This window comes from Nesoenas mayeri (assembly GCF_963082525.1).
Source record: "Nesoenas mayeri genome assembly, chromosome: 10".
NCBI classification, from domain to species: domain Eukaryota; kingdom Metazoa; phylum Chordata; class Aves; order Columbiformes; family Columbidae; genus Nesoenas; species Nesoenas mayeri.
In genome coordinates this window covers 6,390,726-6,409,895 of record NC_137560.1, presented here as the reverse complement: position 1 = coordinate 6,409,895, position 19,170 = coordinate 6,390,726, and the positions used below count along the sequence as shown (strand labels likewise).

Below are 19,170 nucleotides of genomic sequence, written 5' to 3'. Positions count from 1 at the left end.
ACTCCATTTCCCCTGGTAATATTGGGCACAGCTTCTGTAAAAGCCACGATGTTTCTACCTTGCACATCTCTTGGAGTTCTCTGAAGAAATCATGAATGACGTGGAAGAGGAAGATTCTGGTCCAAAGAGCCTACAAAAGTTTCTGAAAGGTTTCTAAGAAAATTAAGCAGTCATAGATTAAGAGGTGACAGCACAGACAAAATCAAATCAAAGAAACAGCTTAAGAATAAACAGTCGGTTCTTGATGTGGAGGGAAGCCACTGGTGGCAGTTTTGCAAAGGGCCTGTGCTAGAACTTACTCAATTTAATATACTTGCAAAAGATAGACAAATAGTGAGAAAATAACACAGATTGCAAAGCGCCAATGAAGAATGACTGCAAAAGGATCTCAGGATGCTAAAGAAGCCAATAAAATTCAATATTACTAAATGAAAAGTGATATCCATGGAAAATATTATATCAGCTTCACAGAAAAACTAATAAAACATGACCTCACCACCACCACTCCAGAACAAGACTCAGAAATATCAATAGGTGGTTCAATGAAAACACTGGCTTAGTACCCAGTAGCAGCAAAAAGGAAACTCAATTCCGTGGCTCACCCAGCCATTAAACATGCTATTGGTTTCTCAGCCCTTCAGGTAGCTGCCATAATTACAAATGCTATAATTAGAAAAGGATCTAAGAAATGTAATAAAGTCACCATATGTAAGGAATGACTTCTATATAAGCAATATTGCATAGGCTAGAACGTCCCAATTCAGAAAAGAGGTGGCTAAGGGGAGATATAGGAGATACCCACAAAATCAGGAGTTGCATAGATAGAAGGGGCCTGAGGATCAACTGCTCTAGTGAAAGAGCAAGGACCCGTCAAATGACACAAGTACGTACCCGGTACAAACCAAATAAAAGTTTGTAAGCAATGAGGAGTCAGCTCATTAAACTGCAGCCCTGAGAACACAGTGGATTCAGCAGCAACTTTATAACTTTTTTTCAAGGGAAGACTGGATAAGTAATTGTATTTCTTGGAAGAGATCCATTACAGGTTGTTAAACAGACAAAACACAGTAGGTACAAAAGTGCTGAGCTGAAAATAGCTGGAAAAAGGAAGAATATTTGGAGTCAGGATGAGATGAGAAACATAGATGCTTGTCCTATTCTTAGTCTTCCCAAAGCAACTGCTCATGGACATTGTTGGAGACAGGGTCTTGTTCATTCACCTTTATTTTGAATTCCACACCCAGTTCTATGTTCTCACTATCCTTGATGTGGTAACATGCTGGTGTTGCTCCTCACTACTAGTATATGTTTATTGCCTTTAGCTGAATTTTAAACTTCTTTTCAAGTACTACCAACTACAGGTATATGCTAAGGCAGACTCTAGCTCATTAAATTCAGGAACAGCATGTCTGTGGTGTCCCATGGCAGACAAATACCCTGACTGATTCAGGTGCACAAAGCAGCCTACCTATGTAGATGTGGAGCTCTGTATAACCCAAATTATTACATTACAAAACCACATGGGTTTTGGTATCAAAACATATTTTCTTCATGTTTGCTCTGAGATTTATTTTCAGAAGATTATGCAGCCTCTTTAAGCAGGAAAGAGATTAATAAACTAGGAACTAATCATGTAACAGCAAAATCTTACAAGTGTCAAACAACTTGATTAATTATTTACAGCAGAGTCAGTATATACAGAAACAAAGCCTGATGTAGTTTACAACTCTGTGTCTGCATTAGCAACTAAGGTGAAGCACAAGGGTGGATCAGTAGAGGAAAACACTTGTGATGAGGCCATGAGACCCAGCCTGGTGTTTGAGGGAGAGGAGTTTTACTTCAGACAAGCTCTGGCCACTAATTAAAACCCATTTAGCAACTGCAGCACATCAGGTGCACCCCTGAACACAGACATCTCCTGGTTTGTTACATACTTCAAAGAGCACTGTGGTGTGAATCATAGTGCAGTAAGTTGGGGTTATCGCAAGATTAATTTCAAAAATGTACTGCTGACTCTAATTAAAACACCAACAAACAGAAACACAGCAACTGAGAAAAATGAAATCTCAGTTCTACTTTTGGCTTTGTCCAAAGTATCCTGCAAAACCATGTTTTCGAAGTCTTATCTGTGTAAATGAGGATGGAACCTTCTTGAACTCCAAGCTAAATATTCTCAGCATCATCCAGAGTCTATAATAATGAACCAGGTTGTATTGGTGCACTGTAGAACATTTTGATACCCATGTAAACCTATAGGGGAAAAGCCTCACAGATTTCTGGAAAACATTAAGTTATGTCTAAACTTTAATCCATAAAATTAAATCACTCAAAACTACAACAAAACTGACAAACATAATTTTTCACAAAACAGTAAAATAGTACAAGAGGTTAATGTAAAAATCAAAGAAAGAGAAATAACAGTAGTTTAATCCATCTGTCTATATTCCTTCCTTCAGCCTTGAAGCAATAGGAATTTACTTTATCTTTTTCAATTTTTTGTTATTGATGACATTTAATACTTTTAAGGCTTACTTTTTTGAGATATTTACTTTAGTATTCTGATAATGGATTAGGAAAGCAACTCCTTTATAGAAAACAGATGGTTTACATTTCAAGTTTTGACTTCTTTTAACGTATTCACATTCCGCGATTACTATATGAATCTACTTCCTCCTTTGTTTCCCAACGTGATCATTGCAAGCAATAAACATAGGAATTTCCTATGTGAAAAAAAAACACACAGAAGGAAAACATACTATTCTTTTACAACAAAATCCTATATTCTAAAGGAGATTTTGCAATCATTTTTCAATACTATTGCAAGAGTATGAACTTTTCAGCTATAAACCAAACTGTGTAAGCACTATTGGAAGTTATGGAACTCCACAAATATATGCATTTATCATAATGTTTTTAAACATTTTGTCCAAAATTTACATTTCTAACAACCTAATTTAAAAGGAAAATAAATAATACCTTAATCTGATAATTCATTGCATAAATTCATCATCTACAGAGTGGAAAAAAGTAAATCAACCTTCTCCTATTATAAAGCACAACACAAGGAAAAAAAAAATACAAATATGAAGATTAGCCAAAATACAGAGAGAAAAGTAGATTCCTAGAATAACATAAGCAACAGTTGACAGGAACATAGAAGTAAAACACATATAAGCCAAATGAGTCTTGGAGCCCTGACTCTAGTGTCCCTGTAGACAGACTCATGGCTCTCAACAAATAATGTTATCATTATAAAGAAGTAATGGCAGTTCAGGAAGGAATTCTAAGAAACTTTAATAAATTGAAGTAAGGTTGGCTTTTAATTCAGGATGTAACTGGTGATATAGAGGCAAAAGTTCAAGAGAACATAAGTTCAACGGAGAGGTCTGGGTTAACAGCAGACAGTACTATTACTCTAGTTGCCATTTGTATTTGTTAACTGCAGCTTGGTTTCTGTTTACTATTGTGTATGATTTTTAAAATGTGCTTTTTTCATTTGTAACACAATAACTGGTACAAGGAGTCCATTTCTTTTCCAGAATTGCAAGGAATAAAGGTAACATCTTCAGCTTTAAAAAATTCTGATTATAAATCAGAAACACATGGAAGGATGTTCATACATTCACTAGGTCATTTTTCAGCTGTCTCTATTTTGCAGCTGGTGGCCCTAACAGTGACCCGAACTTAATCTAATTCACTGAGCCTTGGAAATAGTTGCAGCTTTTCATAAAAATACTGGAGGTGTTTATGCATAACTATTTCATCTCCAGTACTTTTCCAGTCATACTGAATCTTAATTGTCTACATTTTCTCTGTAAGACTTAATGACCATTCATTTTACATTTAATACTACCTCCAACTGCTCCTCCATCCCTCAAGGATGCTGAATTGGAATATACTTTGCTTAACATTATACAACTCTTCCGTGTATCACCTTCAGTCCAATTTCTGCGCATTGCTCAAGAGCAAACCAGGAGGCTGCTTCCTCCCTTTGGGCTACTCTGGCTTTTTGTTCCCAGAATGAATTGAGCCCCAGCAGATGCACAGACATTAAACTGCCTACAAACTATTTTTACACTCCTGCATGGGGATGCAGGTGTCACAGAGAGGTCCCATATCATATGTACATGCAACAGTACCCATTAAAGAGACAAAAATAATTTCAGAAGGTAAAACTTGTCAGGCCACCCAAACAGTCAAGCAGAAAAGGCCTGCATTTTACAAATAGAAAATTATGTAAAGAACAATCCAGAATACTGAAATTATTTTAGGTTAAAAAGAAGATAATAAAAAGACAAAAACTAAGTTCACTTTTAACACCACTTCAATGCCATTGTCCTCTTTAACAGTAAATGTACATTTCACTGCTTGCAGATTATTTTGTACATGTTATCAGGCTGGTTCAATAACTACCTTTTACTCTGTAAAACCTTTTCTATTAGAATGATTTCAATCCAGAGCAGCTGAACAACATTTAAAGTGTTTAACCACACTTTATACAAAAGATATGCTAAGGAATACTGAACATTATCTTCCACATGGAGGAAAAGAAAAAAAAAAAACAAAACATAAAAATAAAATTCAGTATTGTGTCTAGGACTATAAACACCGAGAAATCTTTAAAAGCTTTCCTAATTTGTCCCCAATCTTGTTCTGTCACAGACATGTTTCTGCCCAAGGACACCAACTTTTGAATGTCCTGTATAAGTGATTCCCAGTGTTCACCAGGCATCAGCAAGCTAAGCAACAATCCATACTGCTCTCTTCCAAGAACACTTAAAAACAAGAAACCCCAGAAACTACAGAACTTGCCAATATCGTCCTTTAGAGACTATAATACAAGATGAAAGCCAAGGTCTTCAAGCAGCTGCAAAAACACACTTTCTTTACCTAAATATAGTACAAACCTGAGTATTTAAAAACAAACAAAAAAATATCTCAGCTTCGGTTTATTTCATAAGGAATACTTTCATAGCAACCTCACAGCACTCTCCCTAGTGCTGCCTCATCGCCCATGCTCCGCAGATAAAGCCTTTTTGTTTGGTTGGTTTTTTAATTATTGCGTTTTTCTTCTTCCTAGTGTCCTGCCAACCAACAGCCATACAGAAAGGAAAGCAAAGGCCACCCCGTCTGGTAGTCTGGCTCTTTTCAGGTCAATCAGTTCTTCAGTGCCTTGCAGGGGTTTACCAGGAATGAGACATAAGTACAAGTGTTGATAATTCGGTGTGAGGCACTAAGTTACTAAGGATTAAGTAAAGAGTGCTAACCGCCAACATGGTGAAAAGGTAATTAACATGCTGGCACCTATGGGAACTCTTTTTTGCTGAAATCCACAGAAAATAAAGAGAATTGCCCATCCCTTTAAATTGGTTTCATTTTTTCTAGCAATAAACAATGGATACCAACAGCTCATGGCAGCTTTTGCAGCATGTCCCTGAATTATTAGGTTTTAAGCAAAACTTTGGTTTCTTTTCTGAGCTGTCTTTTGAGTGTTAGTGGAAAGGTGAGAACAGAAATGAACTAGTCATACTAAAGCTCTGAGCAGGCCAGAAGATGAGGCCACTTTGAGTACAAGATAAATAGACTGAGCTGAACATCAGCCAGTTCAAATAATTCACAAAACCTGTTCATCTGCCTGCAAAACAAAATCTTTCTTCGGTTCCCCTAGGATATTTTCAGCTTGATTTCTCACTTTACCTGCTCTTGACATATAAACAGTACCAATTACTAGACTCCCAATGCTGAAGAGGATTTAATCAGCAATATGTATAGCTCGTAGAGTTACCTTAGTTTTCATCTTGCTCTCCTGTACCTTTCCTACCTCTACTATCCATATCATCCAACTTCTCTCCTTTTCTCTCCTAAAAGCCTTTTATTCTTCATTGTCTAATTTGATAGAAGGCAACACTGGGGAACAAATTTTACACCTGCTCTGTATACAACCCTTTTCCCCCAAAGCAAAGTTTTCTGAAAGCAGAATCCAGAGAGCAAGTGTCCCTTGCTAGACTGACCTGGATTTCCTCCACTACCAGTAAAGAAGTGTTATACTTATTTACACCTTCAGCTACGTTTTATATACTTACAAAGTTGTCGGGAAATTACTGCCATTCAAATTTAAGCCAGAATTCCATTTCAACACATTTAGTAAAATAACAATACTGAATGCTTAACATTTCAGATGAAAGTATTTTATGGAGAAATCAGGCAGTGAAAACAAAACATCATAGGTAACAAAAAAAGGCACACCTGACAAATTCAAAAGCATACCATAAGCACATTATCGAGGCCCTCTGCAGAAACTGGAGCTCAATTATTTAACAACAGAGCTCGGTTAGGTTGTCAGAAAAGAAACCACCTTCTAAGACAGAGTAACTAGAGTCCAAGAAACAGACACCTGTATATCAAACATCCGAGCACTAACAACTAACCCTCTGCTGTGAATACTTCCTGCTGCCTTCACGATTGCCAATGCACATGGACCACGTTTTTCATCTCCTATGATTCAGATATTGTGGTTCTTTCAAGTTACTTTGAACAACAATAAAGCAGCACTGTTGCTGAAAGAAAAAATGCTATTCTTGTTTATTTGCAGCTATTTGTGCCATCCCCTTCCTTGTGCTGATATGAGAATCTCTTACATGTTCAGATAAAAGCAGTTTTTATCTGAAATTATTTGTTGCTACTTTTTTTTCTTCCTGATCTTCCTGACACAAGGGATGACAAGCAGATGAAATATGGGACAGGACTACTACTTTATTTGGCACTGATAGTTTAAAGTGACAGTAAAACTATGCCGTAAGGTAAACCTTGATGACGTCATGCCAAAGTAATGACTTAGCATACTACTTTTCAAAGGTATTTGTAAGTGTTCATGAGTTTCTTAAAAGTGCTTGGATAACAATGAGTACATACATTACACAATGTTTTTGTGGTCAGCATACCACTGAAACCTTGTGACCCTGATGAACACAGACTTTTGAAAATGTTTTCTGCAGAAGCTGTTACTAAAGTCTGCTAACACTACAGAGCCTCTTCTTTTGCAGAAGAGCTTTCTTGCATGAAGGCAAATTTTCAAGGCCTTATTTATCTAGCAACTTTCCCCATTCTAAAAAATAATCATATATCAGGAAAAAACTAAGCTATTCCCAAGGTATTCCATACACATAGCTGTGAAATCTAGGACTTCAGTACTTAAAAAAAAACCTTACCACAAAAATATAACAAATATGTTTAATACTTTATATCACGCTTTCTGCTTCAATACTTAATACTTATCCCTTCAAGCTTTTATCTTTTGATTATATTCAAACGTTGGAGAAACCTGGATGCCTCAGAGACTGACAAAATCTCAGCTGGGGGGTGGTGGGTGCATGTACAAAGCAGAGCTGCCGTCCTTACTACTGAAACGTGCACGGAACCTTGAGGGATGGTTAAGATGGTATTGACACTGCAACTTTTTCGTCCCTTCCTCAGCAAATCCACCCTTTTCTATCACATACAGAACTTCCAACTGAAAGTTCCCACATCCTACAGCAGAAATGGCCTTACCAACCGTGCCACTTCAAAATTGTTGCTGTTCCTGTTGTTCCAGCAGAACAGCAACCAGCAATTCAGAGTCCAGCTTCCACGATTGAGACTCTGCCCTTTTATTTACAGCAAAATCATTATCCTAGAGCAAGCTCCAAGTCCAGACTATGGCGTTGCTTAATTTGCATACGAGTTAAATTAAAAACCTTTTTTTAATCCTAGTGAGTTCAGAAAGTGGTACTGATTGTAAACTGGAAAAAGAGTTGGAGAGCAAATGGCTGTAGCCACTCTCCAGTTTGCAGATTTACTACAGACATCTGTTTTTTAAACAAGGCAGCACTTGCAAGAAAACAACCAAACAGGTAATGAAAATGAAAGAGAAATGTAAGTCTGACTATATTCCCAATAGATTTTATTGCCACATACTTTTTAAATACTCAAAAAAGCTACTTTGTAAACTTTCAAGTTGGTCATCTGGCTCCCATTTGTGCTGACTGCCAAAAATACATAATAAGGAAAAGGATGGGGGAGGAAGAAATGCATCAGATATCCAGAAAACTGCTGCTTGTAGTTCAGATGGAAATTCTACACCTGGACAGGGTTTACCAAGTTATCTATAGAACCAACACAGAACTTTATTGAAAAATTGGTTTCACAATTTAATGAAGCATTTAGACATTAATTACTTGTCTGAAAAAATCTCAACACATACACACACAATTCTGAAAAAGAACTCTTCAGACTGAAAAGTTTCCATTTCATAGTTAGGTGAAACTTCCCTAAACATATACAACTTGTAATGAAACATTTTATTACTCATAAAATGTGACTAATATGGTATACGTATGTTTTGGCTCTACCTCCATCTCAGTCAGAAAGCAGCTGCTTTGTCTCTCAGCTAAACCATTAAACAAAATGGATAACATATGCCTTATTATAGACCTCTAGTTTGCACAATTATTATTTGATTTACGGAAAAAGCCTTAGCAATTCTGAAGAGTAAATGATCACAAAGCAGAAAGCTACTGTTTTAACAAGTAGTATCTAAAGCAGGATGAGCCAGACAGACTGAACATTCACAAACGTTAGTCAAAGTACAACCCCCCTGCTCCAGGATATTACCTCTCACCCTAGGGACAGAATGCTGGCAAAGCAGTTTCTACCCCATGGAAAGCACATTTAAGACTGTCAAACTTCGAATGAGCATTCATTTCAACAATTCATAACTTTACTCTTTTATCAATCCACTTCAGGTTAACATATAAATAAGGATATCTGGGTTTATGACAATCACAGAAGAACTTTGAATCTGCTAAAACGGTAGGTGGACTTTTTTTTTTCCTAAAGTCATATCAAACTAAAGCTTAAATAAAATGGTTAATTACAGCAAACAGGAAAAAAAAAAGCCATGTTAAGACTTATTCTAAAAAGTATGGCATGTGTATTTTAAATGTTTTAAAGATTATTTTTGTAGCCTCCTCCCCCTGCCTGAAAAGTGTACAACCTGTAAAATATTCAGGTGGTGTTATCTTCTCTTGACAAAGAAAATGAGAGATTGTTATAGAGCATTTAGGTTTGAAAAAGCATTATTTTGACAACCAAGAAAATGCATTTGAGCTTCTCTAGTTTTAATTAGTTCAGCTACAAACATACCACATGTTTCACAGAACACTTTACAAAATCCTCTGCTATTAATAAAAATAACACACTGGGAAACGAGTAATGCAGTTAAGATAATATTTTCCTTATTATTTGGGAAATGTTGTTTATTATTTCCTAGTTTCTTTTCATGTTAAGAACAGTTTTTATGATGCTACAGTCTAATTAAAGGATATCAAGAGTTAAAAGTTGTTCCATGTTCCTTATGCGTTAGAAATCCCTGCCAACTAGTCCTCTAGGCTTTAAATATTGTTTTGACGGATTGCATTTTCATTTCCAGTCCCAAAGAAAGTATTCTCCATAGCCAACACACGAGCAGACCTTCACCAGCTCAGTGAAAGCCAGCTGCACTGTGCCGTGCAAGAATGAAGACTTTGCAGGCTACTTTTCTGTTGTTTGTGTTTGTACCCTTGATGAAGTCAGCACCACCTATACAGCAAGAATCACTCCGGTTTTATGAACATGATACAGATGTTGCCATGGAAAGCCTGATCCAGCAAGATTATGAAATGCAATCCGAGGATATAAGAAAGGTATTTTGATATTTATGTTTTTAATATTTTTAACTGCTCAGCATTGAATAAGGCGTTACATGCATGTGAGTGTTATGGAAAACTCTTATAATAACAGAAAAACATACAATGGTTTCAGACGCAGGGAAAGACACTCAAATTAAAACCACAAAAATACTACCCTTGCTACAGTTTGAGAAACCCACAAAAGACAAGATTTTACAAAGAATGCTTACTAAGTTTCAAGAATGGGATATATTAGCATATTTGAGTAACACTGTATTAACAAAGTAAATTTCCTTAAAAACAGAGAGGGTGATTTTATTTAGGAGTTTTTAATATATATCAAAATAATACTTGAAACAGTACTTTTAATTGGACATAACCTGCCAGCATAAACCACAGTTTCTCTTTTGACTTCCCAAACTATCAGGCTTTTTGCCCTGGTTTTCGGGGGTGGGTGTTTGGGTTTTTTGCAGCTCCAGAGTTTAGCAGCCCTGAACCACTACGGAACATCCAGTCTTGTGGTAGTCACCTACATTATTAACACTTTGAGCGTCCTAAAGGTAGCAATAAAGATTATCCCTCACGGCACTCACCAGCACCCCCACATGGTCAGTTCTGAACTCTGAGCTGTGTGCTCCACATACGTGCCTGTTAATTTAAACACTTAAGCAGGGGACACAAAACCAGATGAGAGTTAAATGAAGTGCAAGAGCCTCAGCTGACAGAGACCTCTGTTCAGACTGCCTCTGGCAGGACCTAAATGTTACACATCTAGAGAACCAGATACAACATTGATCAGGAAGAAAAACTAACAATGACTGCCCCAAGACTAGCTGCCAAGGAAAATACCACATATCCAAACAAAGCAGTAGCAACCAAGTATTAATAAATTCAAGGAAGTTTTCATTAATATTAGCCATGCTTGTTACAATAACTTAGTCTGATAAACAAGAAACAAAAAAAAAAGACAAAAATATAATAAGTAAAAAATTGCAGCACTTAAATAGAAAAATCACTTCCATATACCTCTTATATATTTTCCCAATTCTACTTAAATTATAGCTTTCCACTGATGGACCAAAAATAGAAGCTATATATTTATATTAAAAAGCATCTAAGTTATTTTTAAATCTAACACCTGCCACAGTGGTGAAGCAATAAGTTTAATAAACCAATGAAAAGAATACTATTTGAATTACCCTTAACTATTGGGTGGCTATCCATTCACAGCTAAGATGGGGTTTTTAGTTTTTTGTCTGGGTTTTTTTTGTTTGTTTGTTAATACTAAAAACATTAACTAGTTGGGCACAGCATCAGATTCCATTCGTTACTAAAATTGTTCTAATAAGAATACACTACTGTTTCAGTAAAAATAACAAGGACAATACCTAGAAGGAAAAGGTGCCAACAAATGTGTCACAGACTAATCAAAGCGTGCGCTGGCAGAGCTGTAAACTAAAGGTCTTCTGCAGGCCAACAGTTCTGCTTAGGATAATTCTAGGAATGCAATCAGTCATTATTTCCATCAGGTCAGCTCTCCAATGACATATTTTCATTGCAAAATAATAAATTAGTTCCTTATGTGCAACCAATGCATATATACAAGTTCCAGTATTCCCAAGTTAAAGCATGGGATGTGCAAACAATTTTTCTATTCATTTGTTGCACACATGCTAACTCCCAGAATATGAAGTGTTAACTGTAATTGAAATACATGCCAACAGTTTCCTCAAACATGCCCAGTCAGAAATCTCTCTCACATGACAAAATTAACTCCTGTGTGCTTGAACACATAGTCAGAAAAAAAGATTTATAGTGAAAACAACAGAAGAAATATTTGTGTTAGCAATCAACAACATGAAGTGAACTTTAGTCTTCTACTAATAAAAAAGTCAGACAAGCAAAATGTATTACAATTATTATTATTTGAAAGCACAGCCACCCCAGTCCTAAATAAAAATAAGAGAAGCTTAAAAACCTGAAATCTTAATTTCCACAATAGAATCATCCAATAGACACTGTCTCATACCTGGACTAATTAATTCCATTTAATATAAATTATCAGCTTTCTGGACCTTTGTGTGCTATAAAGATTAATGTTAATGTGGTTTTGTATGGGTAACTCATGTCTGTAGAGTAAAGTGCAAGGTGCAGGTGGAATTTAATTATGTAAGTAGGCTAATACTCCTTCAGTGCATTCCCTCCATATGCAATTAATTAACTTTCTGTGTTCATAATCCAAACAATCTTCTGCACTGCTAGGAATTTTTACAGTTGACCAGGAAATACTGTTTATGGTACATTTTTTTGTTTAGTAGGTTGGTCTTTTGTTTGAGGGGGTAGGGGGAAGTGGGATCTGTTGTTTAATTCTGTGGCTTTAACAGTATTCTGCAAGCAATCAGTTTTATTTTTTGTTGACATTTCCCACTTGCATAAATTAAAATTCTGCAAAGAACTCACACGCATACTCTGTCCTAGATCACACCTCCAGGAGGATACTGTACTAGAAATCTACACCTGGTACACATGTACTATGTCAGCAAACAAGTTTTTCATACAAGCATATTAAAAATGTCCCTTATGAGCCAAACTACAACAGAAGAGCAGCTGTTCTATTATAAGTCCATCTATACCGAAGTCTCTACTGGCACGGATACCTCAGTCAAGGGCCACATCTTCACACACCTCGTCAACATATGGATGCAAGCTAAACATTTTTGCAGAAACCTTCTATAAGATTTGCTGCTTTTTTTGAGTCCAGCTCTTCAGCTCATACCCCCAGCTTCTCTACACCAAACACTGCAAAAGCTCTTTCCCTACACAGAAGTTTCATGCAACAACTGCTAAACTGTCACCAGCATTCTAACTCTGGTATAAAGGTCCTACCAGAACAAACTAACCTAACCCTAATGTTACACAAAAACAAGAAGCAAAAAAGCCATAGGCTGGCTAGACAGATGCAGGGAACAGCCAAGGGATGGATGATTCACAGGCTAAAAAAGGGTCAAAATGACAGAGGCTGGCCAAGATATTTGTTTCTCAGGCTTTCTGTCAAGCTTGAGGGTTTTATTTTGCAGAATACAAGAATTTCCCACAGTAAAATATACAGAAGCAACCAAATGCTAAATAAAAAAAGTTAGTATCAAAAGTAACTTGACAGATAATGTTATTTTCACATTGCCCTAGTAGATGAACTGTCTGTGTGCTACATGACTGGTGGGTGGTAGGGAAGAATTGAATTAGATTTAAAAAAAAAAAAGAAATCATGAGCACTTGCAGTGCGTAAGCAGCACTCTTCACCAGGGGTCTGTACTCTTGCCATGGCCTGATTCTTAAGCCTGCTGAAAGAAAAACATCTCCCACACCCGATAATGTACTCTTCCCCATGTGTTTTTAATAGTCACAAAGACCAAAAAGCATATTGTCTTACTCTGTCCTACAACTATTCCCCATCAAAACAGAAAATGAATTATGCTGGCCAAGCACAATTGCCACTGTCAACCTAAAAATCCCCTTAACTTTCATACATGCAAATCATAGCATAACCCATTGTTTACACACTATAGTTCTAGAAATAGTATGCAATTATTTAAAATTCCTATGGTATTCAATGAAAACCTGACTACCATTCCCTGCGTCACAAAAGGCCCTTTCTGTTAGCAGCCCAGGTCTTGAAACAGACTTAAGTTCAGTTAATGCCAATGAATTGCTTAATTGCAGCCAATACCCAAAAGGAAAATATTTATAAACTAAGTTGTCCTGCAGTGGAAAAGATACAATGACTGTCTCAAAAGGGAATTCCAAATAACTTTAAACAAAAGGAAATGTTGTTTTACTGAGATTATTTAAGTAAAACAAAAAAAATAACTTAGATTCTCAAGAATCCTATCACATTTGTTACGATATGCAAAATCTATATTCACAACTCCAAGTTTTTGGAGACACCCATCACTTAGATATTCCTTCCCCACCACATAGTCTACCTTTTCTCTCTATTTTTATTTTGTATTTACTGTTCTTTCCTAAAGAACTTCACCTTTCTAAAGAACACTAGTAGCACCATCTTCCCTTCTTGCCTTTCAAAGTGCTCACATAGAAAAGGGATAATATATCTACTCTGATATGCTGGATGAGAAACATGATCTTAAAAATTACATGTCATAAGGAACTATGTTGTAGGAGGCTCATTTTGAAAAATGTGCTACTTCAGATCCTTGTAATACTCTGTGCTTTTTTGTTTCCTGTTTGTTTTTTAAAATAACATTGCTCTCACACAAAGGAGGGAACAAATGTTTCTCTTGACACTTCCCTAAGACTGCAAGGGGATGACAGCGAACGCAATGTAGCACCAACAAAGGATACAAGTAAGTTAATTTATCTGAATACACTAACTTTTAAGGTCTTCTAAATAACATATTTTAATATGAAAATTTAATATACAAATTATAATAAGGGATATAGAACTAATATTTTCATTTATTAATATCTTTCCTTTCTCCTATGAAAATTCTTCTAACTTCTGATGGAGTAAGATGAAAAAATTTAAAGAATCCTCAGGAAAACTCCAAATAGACAAAGCACATCTTATAAGAAACTCTACAGACTCATCCAGTCATATTTGCTGTAGACATGTACCCAAGCAAGTTAGGCAATACAACCAGGAAAAACAAAATACACACCCCAGTAAGTTCCACAGTTTAACCAAGTCACGATGAAATATGATGTGCTTAAATTATTTCAATAGATTTATTTGAAGAACTGGCAGTACTCACAGTTTACACCTGATTATCAGGTCAACAGTTAAAATACATGAAGAACATTCTTCACTAGCCTAAGTTTCCTACAGGCTCTGAGGTGTATATCCAGATTTCTTCTAATGAGTCACAATGCTGTCTAAATGTGAAAGGAGCAATGTTTCTGCCTGCCAGAGCTTTAAAAAAAAAAAAAAAAAAGAAAAAAAAGACACATATTTGGGGTGTATCTGTGACCTAAGCTTCAAAAAATAACAGATGATTCAGCAAGCCACTGGAGTGTCAATCTCCAAAGTTTTAATTCAGGTTAGTCATCACTAAATTGCCTGTCAACAAGCCCCCATGAGAAGCAGAAAAAAAACTGTAAGAGCACCAGAGCTTCTAGTCATAGACAAGCATAAAAACTGTTGCCTTTTAAATAATGACAACATTGTTTCACAACCATTTTCCATTTCCTACTCTATCATATGACAAACAAGACACTAAATCAAAAAAGGCAAACAGGGCAGAACTCTGAAGTCTAACGAACAGTAATATTCACAAAGCTAAAGCTCAACATCTCAATTCCATTCTCTACAGTACTCTATTATACATACTGCGTTGGCTTCCCAGTATTAACTGGCTACTTCTATAACTCTTCACTGGTTGTGGAAGATCCCATTTTGCTCCATAGTGATAACAAACTACCTACAGTATGACAGCACTGTCTGTATGACAGACAGAGCAATTTGGAAGCTAATAAAAAAATCTCACAATATAGAAAAAAGATCGGATAGCAGTGGCAATGAAACTGGATTGAAAGCCATATTTGTTATATGTGACAAGCCATCACGGGTTTAAGCTGCATTAAAAAAATAACAGCTGTAAAAAAACCTCAGTAAAAACACAGGAACAGAATGCCTAAAGTAATTATATAAACATAATTGCTAGAGTTTTATAAAAAGGATTAGACAAAATAGTAGCTTGAAGTAACACAGAGTATACATGACCCAGCCAGAAATGCTCCAATCCAATTACAGTACCAAAGGTGTACACTGACAGGTGTTTCTCCTGCATGGATTTCTCTTCTTAAAAGAACGGTTCTAAAGACGATATTTAACATGATCACAGAGATGCAGTTGTCGTATTCACAAGAGCCTAAGCTAATTAAACAATGAAACTGAACTAAGATCGACTGATTTGAATATTTAAGCTTATATTTCTGTTATTTCTTATATTTCTGTTTTGAATATTTAAGCTTAAGGTAGTTGAATAATTTCTGTCTACTCAAAATAATTTGCTTCCAGATTTACCCACTTGTCTGCTCTGCGTGTGTTTAAGCGGATCAGTGTACTGCGAAGAAATAGATATCGAAGCTGTACCCCCACTGCCAAAGGAAACAGCGTATCTCTATGCACGATTTAACAAAATAAAAAGGATAGCAGTCTCAGATTTTGCTGACATTCGTAAGTAATGTTCAAATTCTAATTTGTTTACCCGATTGTATATTCGGGTCCCATAATAGTATGCCAAAATTACCAAAATAAGATCTAATTTATACTTTGCTAGATTTCATTATGTTTATTACTTGTTTAATTCAATGCTTCTATTATGATAGGAACTATGCAGGCAACATGGAAACCCATTTTGCCTCATGTATCCATCTTAATATTCCCATACAATCTGAGAAAGAGCAGATCACTAAAAATAAAATTTAACTCTGCACCCCAGCCAGTCTTAAATGACCAGGTATTATTTTTCCTTCAAATGACCCAGGGAAATCTCTCTCAGCTATCTCACTCTACAAAATGACAAATTCTATTAATATCCGAAATGATGTTTTCTCTAGGGGAGGCAAAAAAAAAAGGAAGGAATACCTCCCCCCGCCCCTTTTTTTTTATTTCAGACCATGACGAAATTAAAATGTGGATTTTATACATATTTTAATAGTCTTTCCTTTTTTAGATCACAATTAGGATGGTGCAGACAGTAACTTTCAACATATACCACTACAGAAGCTTCACGCACTATGTAATTATAAATTCAATACTTAGATTTCCATTTCTTTTGTTCAAAGCTACCTTGAGAAGAATTGATTTTAGTGGAAATAGGATAGAAGAAATAGAAGATGGAGCCTTTTCAAAGCTTCTGTTATTGGAAGAACTTTCTCTTGCTGAAAATCGACTTCTGAAACTTCCTGTTCTGCCTCCCAAACTAACAACATTCAATGCAAACCAAAACAGAATCAAGAGCAGGGGAATCAAAGCAAATGCTTTCAAGGTAAGTAAAAGACAATAATTCAGGTAATCAAAGTAAATTAAATTAGTAACTAGACTATCCAGTATACCAGTGAATGAAGTTTTCTGTATTTTTGTAATCTAAGAAACAACGATGAAGAAGCTTTCCACCTCTTGTTCTGTTTTTAAGGCACTAGGGAATAATAGTCCTTTGCGCACTTGTGCTCCCATGTTGTCCATACAAAAAAAAAATTTCTATAAAGTATTTTACCTACTTCCTTTCTCTCTTACATGCAATGAAAAACTCACTTCAAAAACTGATGGCTCAAATACAATAGTGAGGACCACATAAGTACTAACAAAGAAGGTTATAGCTTTCTAGTGGCCTCAGGTTTTATAACCAATAATCTGGCACTGACATTTCCAGTACACAGGCTTGTTCTGAGCTTCTCGATACAATAGAATTCAATATTCACAGCAAAAGTATGTTTTGTGTTGGATAGCTTTACACACTCTCTATGTGACTGGAAGAAAATACTGATGTCTTGTAATAGGCACAGATTACTTAACCTCCAGTGATATCGGCATTAATAATCTCTCTTTCTTTCTATTAGAAACTGACAAATTTGGCCTACCTCTACTTAGGACATAACGCGCTGGAATCTGTTCCTCTTAACTTACCAGAAAGTCTGCGTATTCTTCACCTTCAGGTATTTTTTAAATATTTCCTTAACATTCTATTATGAAGAGCCTCATTAGTTACATATTACAAACTAAACTCACCATCTTTTAAAACAGTTCATGCTGCAGTTGTGCTACAGTTGTATAATGCTTCTCCAAATAAAACTATTTATCTCCAGTCTGCACGGCCACAATCATACAGAAACTCAGAAGTTGGTTGTTAGCTGATCACCCTCATTAGTTTCTGTACATCGAGGATAGGAAATGGGAAAAATAAGCAATAGTCTTTTATCAGCAATACATTCCAAACATCAATAACAACCTCAAATGGCTTATCAGCTCATTGACTGCTTTGAAGAGACTTGATTCCTATGTATCTAAAGTATACACAAATCAGTCCCAATGACAATAAAATGGGAGGGCAAGAGGAATAAAACTAAGTTTGAAAATTCTTCAGCATATTGGGTGTGTGTATATATGTATATTTATTTATTAAAATTGTTTTGTTTTGCAGTACAACAATATTACTACAATCACCGATGACACATTCTGCAAATCCAATAACACACGTTACATCCGCACACAAATGGATGAGATAAGGATGGAAGGCAACCCAATCCTCTTGGCAAAGCATGTGAATGCTTTTTCCTGCTTGAGAACACTGCCTGTAGGAACATACTACTAGCCACTGCTTACGTAATTATACATGCCAAAACTCAAACATGGTAACAAAAGCTCATTCTTTTTCCTCTGTTTACATGTTTATATCCTCTCCCTCACTAATGCCCTTTACCCTGTATACCCAGAACCTTTTACTATGTTGAAACATGGTTCTTCTCTGAAATAACCATTTTAAAACAGCCACTTTATTTAGGAGTTAAATGTCATCCCCGCTTTCAGAATCTTTTCTCTTAATGATAATGTAAAAATACATATATACACACACATCTTCTCTACTTTTATTCCACCAGATATTCTTTATGTGTAGGTAAAATCACACAAGTAACTGCTTGTTGACATTATTCACCAGTACTCAGAACAATCTCAGATAAATGCAAAACATTCCTTGAGCAAGCTACAGAGGAAAAGTACATCTTAATTCCAACCCCACTTTTTAAATCTGAAATGTATTGGATGAAGCTGCATACAAAAGAATGTTATGTTCAGAAACAGAACTTCTCAAAACTTAACTTCATTAAAGATTCCTTAAAAACTTGGTTTGTGGAAAATGAGAGTAATTGCTATTTAGGCTCATTGTACCAAGCAACATAGCAAGTAGAACTTTTCAAAAATCTGTTAAAACTCCTCCTACTAGCCAAGAGTGTGTGTGTGTGTATATATATATTATATATGTATTTTTACACAAGGTATTTTTAATTGAAATACATAAATTTTACTCAACTGTACTCGCAAGAGTCATTTTTGCCACACCAGCTACTCATTTTAATACGATGATCAAAGTACAGCATAGTATGATTCCAAGTGTCTTTGTTATTAACTGATAATGTAGACTGAGCCTTGTTCCATTGCTTTTTCTTGACAAGGAAATGTGACAATATAAATCATAGCATAGCTGAATTAATGTTTTTACCTGTAAATAAGTAAGATTTCAGCTAGATGCCACTGCAAATAAAGAGAATTACCCTTGTACAACAATACTTTCGCTCATTAGGGAAAATCAAATGACATCTTTAAATTATAAAGAAAAGTTGATTCTATCATTGATCTTAAAATAGCGTTAACTTCAAGCATCATTTCACTCAACTACTTTAAACCATGCAGTGTATTAGAAACACAAATCAATGTGTGCAGTCAGTT

The 19,170-nt window shown here is 35.8% G+C and overlaps 2 protein-coding genes across 2 annotated transcripts in view; one reads left to right on the top strand and one right to left on the bottom strand.

The window, feature by feature from the left end:
• Window positions 1–19,170, bottom strand: part of CENPP (centromere protein P) — a gene marked incomplete at its 3' end in the record, with an annotated part of 133,840 nt that overhangs the window by 100,661 nt on the left and 14,009 nt on the right. The gene's annotated exons all lie outside the window — the stretch shown is intronic.
• OGN (osteoglycin) lies at window positions 9,552–18,037 on the top strand (the record flags this gene model as incomplete). The annotated part of the gene is made up of 6 exons (XM_080350393.1): window positions 9,552–9,719; window positions 13,984–14,068; window positions 15,742–15,900; window positions 16,512–16,714; window positions 17,286–17,381; window positions 17,867–18,037. 6 exons carry the CDS (start codon window positions 9,552–9,554, stop codon window positions 18,035–18,037), a joined length of 882 nt encoding a protein of 293 aa, XP_080206519.1.